At 39.9% G+C, this 12,693-nt stretch overlaps 1 protein-coding gene across 1 annotated transcript in view; it reads left to right on the top strand.

Annotated features, from left to right (window-relative positions):
- Positions 1-12,693, top strand: part of runx3 (RUNX family transcription factor 3) — a 71,059-nt gene that overhangs the window by 40,781 nt on the left and 17,585 nt on the right. Inside the window, exon 6 of the mRNA XM_060925293.1 lies at positions 10,650-10,814. Within this exon, the coding sequence (XP_060781276.1) occupies positions 10,650-10,814 (165 nt within the window). The remainder of the gene's footprint in view (positions 1-10,649; positions 10,815-12,693) is intronic.

Genomic DNA, 12,693 nt, shown 5'->3' on the forward strand with positions numbered 1-12,693 from the left:
TGGCAATTTAGCAACAAAAATACACAGTTTTATTCCCAGGATTAGCAATATTTTTTCTTTAAAAAAAAAAAGCCGTTGTTCCTTGCTAACTGCCTTTTGTTTTATACAGGCCCATTTTTCTAAAAAGAGCAATATCCGAGACCTAAAAATGTCCATAAAACGTTTGAAACTCTAAAGTGTTTTTGTACTGACTTGATAATGTAGAAGTCATAAAGTAGAAATCTATAACAAAGTTTGTATGGAAAAAAAGGGTGCCAAAGACTTGCACACAGTAATATATATATATATATATATATATATATATATATATATATATATATATATATATATATATATATATATATATAATTTTTTTATTTTTTTACTTTTTCATGTAATATTAAAAAAGCGTAGTAGCTTGCAAGCATGAAAACATCTAGCTGCTATGCTAACAGTTACACTCTGAAAATGAGTCTGTGGCTAGTGTGTGTGTGCATGTGGTGTATGTGTGATGATGATGATGATGATGATCATGATGACGACAATGAAGATAATTATAAAGATGATGATAATCATGAAGATGATGATAATGGTTTTCCACTTCCTATTTTAATTTTCACACATTTTTGCATGTATGTGTGTTTCTTTAGAGTTTAGTATGATGACGGCTCATGTTATTTTTTTTTTTATTTTTCAAAGAAAGCCACACCTAGTTATCTTCTTAAGCAAAGGTTGTATCAGGCCATGCATGTGTATGTGTGCATGTGTGTGTATACAGTTCTTTGATCGAGCTGCCAGGAGAATAGTGCTGTAAGGTTGAGTAGAGAAACCTGACAGGCAGGACCAGGGTTTCCCTGCAGCTAAATGCAAGACCACACACACACACACACACACACACACACACACACACACACACACACACACACACACTCCCGCAAGCCAAACCACAATAAGAACGCAGTCACATGCACACATCCAATCCACACCCAGAGCGCAGGAGCCAGAAAGTTTGGAACAGAGTAGAGTGAACTCGTACTGAGGGTGCACACAGACACAGCCTGAGACTGGCGTCTTTGCAAAATGTGGTGTTAAACCCAGAAGGTGAAGCATCTACAAGAAGAGCATGAAAATGAAAGTGTGGACACCCTCCCTATTAAAAGTCCACAACTTGAACCGCACCTATTACCACACACACACACACAAACCTATGCTCATCATAATTATATCACTCAGTGAGTATCTTTGTGTAGAAATAATCCACATGGACGCTGGCCTCTCGATTAGCCTGTGCAATGGAGCGTAGAGTTAAAAGAAAAAACAAGAATCTTGATGGATTTGTCTGATTTGCATTTTGCCACTGAGACCTGTGTTAGATTTGCAAATGCACCAACAAAGCCTGTGATATGGCGATGTCTTCTTTGCATGTACGTCTGTGTGTGTGAGAGAGTGTGTGCGCATGTGTCTAATGCACCTGCCAGGTGTGTACATAAACGAGGCCACGCCTTTCTCCCGTAAATCTCTCCAGTGGCTTTCTGCTGAAGGAGACAATAGCTTCGTGTGGACTTTGGGCGCATGAATGCCGAAGAGAGAAAAGGAAAAGCTGCTCACTGTGTGTGTGTGTGTGTGTGTGTGTGTGTGTGTGTGTGTGTGTGTGTGTGTGTGTGTGTGTTAGTGTATTTGTGCATGTTATAGACTCAACAGTCTTTGATGATGTCCTTAAAGTTACCAGAGACTTTCAGGGAATATAGTTAGGTATTATTATTATTATAAAAACATTTTCATATTTAAGCAAATTATGGTTTATAACATTAATTTCAGGTTTCCTACTACAGGTTTGCAAGTTTAAATTTGTTATTTTTAATCATTTAATTTTAAAAATTATTTTAGATATAAAGAAATGATTAATGAGCACACACACACACACACACACACACACACACACACACACACACACACACACACACACACACGTTCTGTCTGTTTATTCGCTTGGTTTCAGGTTGCAAAAGATTCCCCCATCTGTTTTTGACCTAAACACACCTATTAGATTGGTCAACCTCAATCCCTGTATTATATACGCACACGGTCATGCACGCGTACACACATATAAACACACACACATACACACACATGCATGCACAAACACATCAAGAGGCGCTGTGTTTATAAAAGGGGATCCCCACTGGTGTATAATACCTTGTAATCCCAGAGTGAAAGCTGGGCATATTAGCCTAAATACCGGTACATCTCCTTGAGAAGAAAGAAACAGAAACACACCACATCACTATTTATATTCTGCCTGTCATCCTTTCATTAACTTCATTTGCCTTTCATTTTGGAATGTTTTTTATTAAATGAAGTGAAGGAGCAACTGAAACACTGACTCACACTCTCTCGCTCTCTCTCTCTCTCTCTCACACACACACACACACACACACACACACACACACACACACACACACACACACACACGATACACTTTCTGGAAAAGCCTGCTCTTCCCTCGTAAACCTGCTTGCTTTGTTGCTGTGTGATGTCACTGTGATTAAAGCCATGTAATAATGACAAAATTACCCTCTTTGATACAAAAGCTTTCCAAAACACAAAAAGAAACATCACAGGAGTAGGTGAAAAACCACCAGCAGCACACCTCCGTCTTTCTCTCTTTTCTCTCTTCCCTCACTACCTAAGCCACCGTTTCCTGTTTCTATTCTTTGGGAAAGAGAAGACAGGCCAAGTTTGTGTATAAGTACCCAATGTTTAAGCCCTAAAAAGGTGCCATTAGGATCTATTCATGCTGATTCTCAGTCCACAAAAGTAATGAACCATAATCCCACTGATTTTTACCATCATACTATCAAAACAAACCACCTTGGAGGAGTTTCTCAAGCTAGAAATAGAGAGAGAGAGAGAGAGAGAGAGAGAGAGAGAGAGAGTTACGGGAATGGCTCCGAAATAATTCCGCTGTTTATTTTCCAGCCATTTTTAAAAGGAAAATTTCTGCAAATAATTGATACGCCAAAACCTGTGCCCAGACTTCCAGTAAAAGAGCTGTGACAGTGCTCCAAAAAGGCAAATCCACAGCTCTCTCTCTCGCTCTCTTTCTCTCTCTCTCACACACACACACACACACACACACACACACACACACACACACACACACACACACACACACACACACACACATAGTTGCCATATTCATATCTTAAATCCTGATATAGCAATCTTGTGGCACGTGGAGTCCAACTCTTTGTCAGTTCCCCACCCACAGCTGTCATCCGTACCTGCAATTAATTCAGTAACACTTTAAATTACAGCCCACTAATTACAGGCTAAGTACCTCTTAAGTAAGATACAAGAAAAAAAACAAAGAAAGAGCAAGTAAAGGGTATGACTGTAGAAGTAAGTGGTTACTACTCGGCAATTTACAAACATCTTACAAATAAGTAACTTATAACTACAATTTCAAATTCATTGTACTTCTAAACATAATTATAATTTACTTTATATGATATTACTGAAAGGTATGACGGTAGAAGTAATTTAAAGGTAGACTGCCTTTCAGATTTTTCAAGTGTAGGTCATAAAAAGAATTTCCCCCGACACCCAATTATTTTTGTTTAGTGGACCGAAAGCTACTGAATTCGAATCACAGACTTCCAATTCTATAAGGTTTCTTTTTTTTAAATAGAACAATTAATGGGCGGCACGGTGGTGCAGTGGTTAGCGCTGTCGCCTCACAGCAAGAAGGTCCGGGTTCGAGCCCCGTGGCCGGCGAGGGCCTTTCTGTGCGGAGTTTGCATGTTCTCCCCGTGTCCGCGTGGGTTTCCTCCGGGTGCTCCGGTTTCCCCCACAGTCCAAAGACATGCAGGTTAGGTTAACTGGTGACTCTAAATTGACCGTAGGTGTGAATGTGAGTGTGAATGGTTGTCTGTGTCTATGTGTCAGCCCTGTGATGACCTGGCGACTTGTCCAGGGTGTACCCCGCCTTTCGCCCGTAGTCAGCTGGGATAGGCTCCAGCTTGCCTGCGACCCTGTAGAACAGGATAAAGCGGCTACAGATAATGAGATGAGATGAGAACAATTAATGAATTTAGGGCCACGTGGCCCTAAATTCTCTGCTATTTTTTTCTGCTTCACCATGACGCAATTCAAGATACTATCTCATGCATGATGTGGTGGGCTTTCCCTGTACACACAAGGCATTGTGGGATACAAATTTGAAACAGGACAGAAAAACGGAGGACGTGAGCGTGCGAATGAAACGTGGAAGACCGACTACAGTAATGGAAAGCGAAAAGACATTATGTTATATATGAAGGAAAGGAAACGTAGGACCAAACTAATAAATATCGCCAGTCAGCGAGCACCTTGGTGTGATCAGCTGTTCGTTTAGTGGCAGAATGACGGAACTGTCAGTGCACGCTCAAAGGTAAACTTGCGCATGCACGCGCACACACACAGACTTACTTCGTCTGCTTGACTGCACGAAGCGAGCAATTTCATTCACATTATTTGCTCAGGAATCTCTTCAAATTAAATAACTTCCCAGCCACAGAATGGCCTGATATTTTGTGAGATATTACAGAAATAAAGATATATCACAATGACCAAAGTTCAGAGTGAATTAAATTTCACCGATTTTATGAAATCGAAAGGCCGTCTCTCTTTAAATTGCGACCAATTCTTATTTATTGTTTCATGTTGGTGGAAAAAAACAGAGGAAAACTTATACCCCTTGGTGATCCTGTCATTTACTGACCTATCGTTAAATGTGGAGAGACATTATGAAGAAAAATAGTTTTGATAAGACATAGCAGGGATTCTGGGGGCCTCTGATGAGTAACCTGTAGCTAGTCCAGGTTGCTAGCTTTGCTTATCTAATCGAAGAATGGGGCTAATACAAAGTTTAGCACACAACAACCTGTTTTAATTTGTGCTTCCATTGCGAGTTAGTTATCCTGCTATATATTTTGGCTGCTACTGCTGTTCACTGGAACTACAATAAAAATACACTGGACAGTGCACACCCACGAACGAAAACTATCATGGTTGTTAGACACCTACAGTGTGTACTCAGCACCTCTGCTCTGTTCCACTGGCCTAGTTTGACCTACAGCTGGGACAAAGTTCAGGCAAGCAGCCAAAAGCAAAGACACACACACACACACACCACACCACTACCACTACATACACCTTTATATACTCCAGCTCCTATTTATCACCGCTCCAGATTCACGCATTCACTCACTTGTTTACAGCCATGCTGCGTCTCTCTGTATTGTTTCGCACAGAAAACATGCTTGGACTTGTTGTGATGAGCACAAACAGAGTGAAAGCTTGAAAAGAGAGATTAATCCTTTTTTTTTTTTAGTTTTACACATGAGAATTGTGTAAAAATAGTGTACAGACTCTGCTGAAAGCGATGACAGCATAATAAAGGGATAATCCCTCTCTTCATCTTTCCACAACCGTGGATGTTGGGTATATTTTAGCTGCCTGCACACACAATTATGCACACCCACACAAGCCACATGCTAAGTGGAGGATTTCTGAGTTTGCATTAGAAGTTGATTTCATTTTCGAAGATTAAAGGAACAATGAAATTTAGAGTTTTATTTGTACCTCAGATGTTTTCAATTAGCCATGGCAGCTTCTGTGTCTGAACTTTGCTTCATTAGGTTCACACTGAAGCTACAAGGCTAAAGTTGCTAAGCTGTAATAGTTTATAGCTATGAGTTGTAATGTCTAATTGGAAATACAGTGACCTTTTCTACGTTCTGTAAGGTTACACTCTGGAACTGAAACGGATCTTATTTGGGATTATATGTCATGACTTGACACAAAATAGTGAAGTTTGCAAAATGACTTACAAACACAGTAATGAAGCATGGTGGTGGGAGCATCACATTGAGAATTACCAGTAGCTTCATGGTTGCGTCTCTGACCCTGACTGATCCCCTCTTTACCTCTCAATCACTGACTTTTGGTGGATAAAATCCTTTCAGCAGAGTCATGGCTGCACCATATTCTTTCCATTTATAACAATTAAAATAATAATGGATTTAAAAAAAAAAAAACAACCTCTGACTGATACTTTTCCAGAACTTTGGCCCAGCTTGTTTTGATAGTGCATTGGTGTCACGATGCTATTTGTTTCAATATGTTCTCTAACAGACGTTAGTGTCTTTCAAGAACAGGTGTATTTATTGTGTGACACATTAACTACACACAAATTAACCCCGTTGAACTGATGATGCATCTTCTGACAGAAACCAGTTGCTCCAGAACTAATTCAGGAGTTTTACAGCAGTGACTAAAAACAGATCCAACCACAGATTTTCTGGTTTTTATTCATCAATAATAATGCAAACTATATTGATTTTTCTCCCTTTTCAATTTTCTAGCTCTTTTATGGATTTGTTATATAATCCCAACTTCGTATAGTACAAAATGTGGAAAAGATCAAGAGGAGTGAATACTTAAGCAATGCATTGTGTATTATTATCCAAATCAGCTCCACCTTCAAACTCTAATACTTTAAACTGATGCTGGCAACAGTATAAATCCTGATACTCCAAAATATCTATTATTACAGATAGCCATGTCATGCAATACCGTGTCAGAAAGCACACTTGACGTGAGTGTGTGATGATTTAATCATGCAGTTTGCACAATGCTAAGCTCAAGTGTTAGCAAGATTCGACATGTAGATCGAGTGCAAAACTCAAACACCAAATGTTTTGGGGTCGTTCTTGTTTTTTTTTGAGAAATGTGTGTGAAATCCCATTTTAGCTGACTATTTATTTCAACACTGATTCCCTCTGCCTGTATTATCACATTGCAAAACCTTTAAACAGCCCAATGAGACAAGATCATATAGACTAGATCAGATATGGAGGTAATCTGTAGAACATGAAGCTTCTAGACAGAAAAAAACAGGCAAGAATAAACAGAGATATTTCTTAAATATTCAGCAAAAAGAAAGAGCCTGTTTTAGTCCAGTCTGAATATAGTTCGTCATTTCATTTGCATAAGACGGGATTTTTTTTCACTCTTATTTCTGACAGGAAAGGGCATGCAGGTGCAGCGAACCGGAAGTATCTTCACCCTTCATTTCTTTTCATATACTTTCCTTCCTCAAGATGTTACATAGGAACATCACGCACAAGACCTCACAAAAGAAATGAAGGTGACATTTGGAAAGGTCCAACAGCACTGTGTCATTTCTGAGGGTTTCAATTGACTTTTCTTTCATCCAAAAATACAAACCATGTGAGCTTAACAAGCAAACACAGACAGCAGCTTTAAAAAAAAAAAAACCACACACAAAACACCTCTTAGTCAAATTGCTGCCAAACAATCCCTTATTTCTCATTTATTCAAAACGGGCAGTGAACCAGCTCAGCTCCAGATCGATTCTAGTCTGTTATCATGCACCTATTGGCCCCATTTATTGACATCGATGCAAATATTTATCATGTGCCCAGGCTGGATCTGAGCCCAAGCCTCAGAGAGCGAGGGATTGAATGTCCTCTCTGCCTTCTCACTTATTATATAGTACACAAACATATCCAAAAAAGGTCTTCCTCTAGCATGTCTCTAGTGAGAACCATATGTTTCTTTTACCAGTAGCAAGAAACAGAAAGTGCGTGTGAGAACGTGTGTATGAGAGACAGGGAAGGAAGGAAATGCAGCATATCGGTTGGTTAATCAGGTTTTTTTTTTTTTTTCAGTTCACACGCAGCTGAGTGTGAGCTTTTTTTCTGAGGTATAACACACTCCGCAGGCAACGTGGGCTATTTATGTTGAGTTTTTACATGATAGCCATTTGGCAAGGGCTCATAACTATCTGACAGGTGAGAGCCTTAAAAAGTGCATCGCCTAATTATATATAAAGTGTCTGTGTGTGTGTGTGTGTGTGTGTGTGTGTGTGTGTGTGTGTGTGTGTGTGTGGAGTGTATTGAGTGCTCATCGTGAATTGAACCTGTTCCCTTGTGAACCCTGTCCATTTGCCCTGTCTGTTCTGTGGTTATGATATCATGATGAGAAAAAAAAAAAACCAAAAAAACGCAGCATTCCTGTCTAAGTGCCCCCGTACACATGAAATATTCATACAGCCCAAACGGGGGTGTGGGGTGTGGGGGAGTTGGGGGGTGGATGGGTGGACGTGTGGATAGGTGGTGGTGTGAGCAAGGGGTGTCTAACCCTCACACCTTCATACACTGGGCTTCCCAGGATCTTATTTAAACAGGATGGTTTAACACCAGGATACACACCTACTCACACAGAAGCTAACATTTTATCAGCATTTATCCACATACCAAAGTTCAACTGGTTATACAGTTCCACTTAACCTGCAGATGTAAAACATTTATGTCTCAGACAGCAAGCTGGCTAATTTTATAGAATTTTTTAAAAATCATTACTGAGTTATGGAGAAAATGCATTAACAATTACACCTGAGAGCAAATATTGTGGACTACTGTAGAACAAGTACAAGTACAAGAAATTGAGGTTGCTAATGATATCCATGACCATCAAACCAGTAAAAAGATTGTATTATAGTTTATACTACAGTCTCGTTTTCGATAACAGGAGCTCTGGTAACTTGTTTCGCAAAACATTACTACCTGTAACTATAAACTGATAAAAATGACAACATTCTTTAATTAATATACATCTATGTCTTTGGATAATACAGAAAAAAATACTTCAGGATGGCAGAGTGATTCCTTTTCCACCTTGTCGTTGATTATATTCCGAGAACAACACGTCCCCAAGTGTTTTTATTCCTTACTTCATGTGGTTCTCATCAAGCTACAGATGAGGAACCACACATCCCAATTTGGCCTGCCACCCTCACCATAGTCACCAATTTCTTCACAAATCTAGTGGCGCCATTTTGTTGTTGTTGTTGTTGTTCTGTCAACCGAGAAAGTTTTTTTTATTCCCTCTGACTCGCTCTCTATCTCTGGGTTGTATAACAAGCCTGTAACCACAACACATAAAAACACAGACGAACCACTAAGCGAGAGTGGCACCAAATGGAGAGAGAGCGGTAAAAGAATAGATACACCGCCCTGGGGTGAGGAAAGGAGGGATGATATATTGCCCGTCAGTTAAGCAGAGAAAGAGGAATCCATATCTGAGGATCCGTTTGTGCCCCATAGTGTCAATATAAAATATTCAAATGTGCCCCATTACTCCACATTAAAAACCACAGAATGTTCACATGTACCTCACACGTCACACTGATAGTCGCATTAAAGACCTTCCATTAGGGTCTCTGCTGTCCTGCATGTACAATGGAGTGTGTGCTTGTTCCGAGACATTTGACAATAACCTCTACACACACACACCTGCTTTATTCGAATAGTGAATGTGAAACATGTGAATGGTTTGTTAGCTTAGGTTTGGATTGTTTAAGACCTACCAAGAAAAATCTACAAGATTAAACATGTTGAGATTATTTGATTACTATCTTACTTCATTTTTATTTTCAGTTGTTATTTTTTTGAAATGAAAAAAAAAATCAAATAAGTGAGAATAAAATTTTAAATTTTTTTCATGATCTGGTTTCCATCAAATGGTGCGCTCTGATTGGCTCGTGAGAGGTCTGGAATCCTATGATCCGGACCCCAGTTACGGACCTTTGGCAACTCGCTCGTTCACAACAACATCAAACATAGTAGCAATTTTTTATCAACATTTATTTTCACATTTCTCAGTATAATAGCATTGATTTTACAGCATGGATAGCGATAACGACAGTGTTCACAACAAAAGTGAGTTTTACTACCCTGATCACGACGAAATAAAAGAAAACATTTCAGGAGAAAGCCGAAAACGAGCTTGTAGCAGGTTTGTTTTAAATATGGTTTCCCTTTCAGGTGCCCTCATTTCCTGTTAGAATTTGGTAAAGAAAAAAATAAATATATTATTCACCAGCTTAAGGTCGGTCCGTATCGTGAAATACCATGACTGAGGTCTTGAAAATAGAGGCTGAGGTCAGTATTTTCAAGGCCGAGGTCACGGTATTTCATGATATGGACCTCCCAGCTGGTAAATAACATATATGCATTTGTAGAAAATAACTCTGATGCTGAAATATGAGAGATCTTGTCTCAAATCTCTTAAATTGATGGTTTAATTCCTTTCTTACACTTAATATAATCGATGAGACAAGACATTTTTGGTGTCCAGTGTTTGCAATGGAAGTCTATTTCATCTAACATTTTCATAATAAAAATATCCATCTCAAATCACATCTGATTTTTACTGCTTTTTAATAAGTAAACATGAACAAAAAAAACAAACAAATAAGATTATAAAAACAGTCATCTTGGACAACCAGGCTTCCTTTTTTTCTTCACTTCATTTTCATTCAGGATAATCTGAAAAATTTGTATCACAGCCCCCCGTACGTATTAGAGACAATACTGTGTGCAGCTGAATGTTTTTCAATCTTAATGTGTTAACGAACATAATACCACTGCACTGTTGGATTCTCGATTCTGATTGGTCGGAAGGCGCTGATGAATTTTCGAGAGGGTATTTCCAGCTGCCAAGCAAATCACAGGTTGATAATAATGCTGTCGTTCTAAGAGTGTGCTCGTGACACATAAACTAAACAGATAATCTAAGTTAAGAACTAATTCTGTGTTCAGGTCACAGAGTGAAGCTTGAGGACACTCAGAAGATGCAGTTCACCGATCGGCTGAGTGAGATGGAGAGGTATCCGCGCAGCAGCCTAAGGATGGGCACCGGCAACGGCATCCACCGCCCCCAGCACCAGGGCCATTACGGCTCGTCTACTGCCACCCAGATACCAGGTACGTGTGTGTGTGTGTGTGTGTGTGTGTGTGTGAGAGAGAGAGAGAGATTTTCTGCTTTTCACGGTGTGCCATTTTGGTGTGTGCAAATGGATGATTTTAACCTTGGATGCCCCAGACAGTGTGTGTGTGTGTGTGTGTGTGTACACACGAGTGTGTCAAATTTACACACATAACCTCAGACCACGGAATCTCACAACCACTCACTACATGGACACCCACGTCAGTCTTGCGTGTGTGTGTGTGTGTGTGTGTGTGTGTGTGTGTGTGTGTGTGTGTGAGAGAGAGAGAGAGAGAGAGAGAGAGAGAGAGAGACACACAGACACAATGATGTGTGTACATTCTCAGACAAATGTAAAGCCCAGGGAACGCAATGGCGTGTCTGAAAAGACAACAGGAAAACAGACACGCTATCTCTTGCTCTGTTTTCTCTCACCTTTTTCCTTCTCGTACACATACACTAGCTTATTTCACACCCTACTCCTCCACCCACTCACTGGTTCTCATGCCGGTGTGTGTGCGTGTGTGTGTGTGTTTGGGGTGGCGAAAGTTCTGTAATTCTACCTTTCAGTTTTATTTAACTCTCTGCACACTCACACTTGACTCACTTACTCGTCTGAAAAACTCTGAGCTTCTGAACGCTGCATTCAGGAATCCATTCTCTACAGCTACCTTATTTGGCTGTGCTTCAACCGTAATTGAAACAGCCTGGCATGACTGTAAATGAAGTTTGCTGCATTATGTCCATCACTGGATCCTCACAGGAAGTATTACTGAGCCCTGCTTCCTGCACGGTGTGTTAAGGTGCGTTCATCACTAAAAGCGATACAGCTCTGCTACAGCTCGCTGCGTTTCTGTTGTGTGAAGTTTGCATGATTGGGGAGGACATTTGCGTAAAGGAAGGAAATGACCAGTCTGGCTGACATCTGCGTCTCGAAGCGATAAGTAACGTTCCCAAAAAGAAGAACTTAATAAAGCAACACTTTTTTCATGTATGATGAGTCATTAGAATGTTTAAATGCCAAATGGTGCCAAATGGAAATCCCCTACTTAGTATATATGTGTGTGTGTGTGGCAAGCAAAGTATATCTATCCATAGTTAGGGAAGATGAAGAGATAAATTATCCTTTAATTGAGCTGTTGTAGCTCGAAGGCAGCCCTCACACACACGAAACTAGACACAACATATCAACATGGCTTCAGCTCCTGTGAGGATGCATTGCAAGTTTTCTAGGCCTGGGTTGTGTGTGTGTGTGTGTGTGTGTGTGTGTGTGTGTGTGTGTGTGTGTGTGTGTGTGTGTGTGTGTGTGTGTGTAAGTAGGCGGTGAGAGATTTGGAGGAGTGGGTAAACCAAAACCACACTTTCATGTCTGGTATGAGTGTTGCAACTGCATACCTCAGGGCAAGCAGAAAAAAAAAATCATTACTCCTATGACTGTGTTGCTCTTTGTGATTATAAATACGCACAGTGTGTTGATTAATGTGTTAGCTGCATATTTCGTAAGTTTATTCAAAGCTTATGCAAATAAACAGCTTATATCAATCTTCATATCATTCCAACATGGGTTGATGTTTGATTGCATGTATAGCACAGGAGACAAAAATCATCAGAGGGGTCTTGTGGAAATGAGTTCGCGAGCGAGTTACTGTGTTTAGCTAACATTCAGGGGACACACACACACACACAAATTTAATATCAAGCAAACAATAGTTAACTAGATTTCGCTAATAATGATCACAAATATTCTGGAAAGGGCTTTTGCTGTTGTTAGCATTGACTTTAGCTTTAGCGAGCCTCCATTTTGTGACACAGAACAAACCAAGTAGGGAAAAAATTAGCAATCTCATCCATCGAGATAGGCTCAGGTTTTTGTGTTTA

This window comes from Neoarius graeffei, chromosome 7 (genome assembly GCF_027579695.1).
Source record: "Neoarius graeffei isolate fNeoGra1 chromosome 7, fNeoGra1.pri, whole genome shotgun sequence".
Classification (NCBI taxonomy): Eukaryota; Metazoa; Chordata; class Actinopteri; order Siluriformes; family Ariidae; genus Neoarius; species Neoarius graeffei.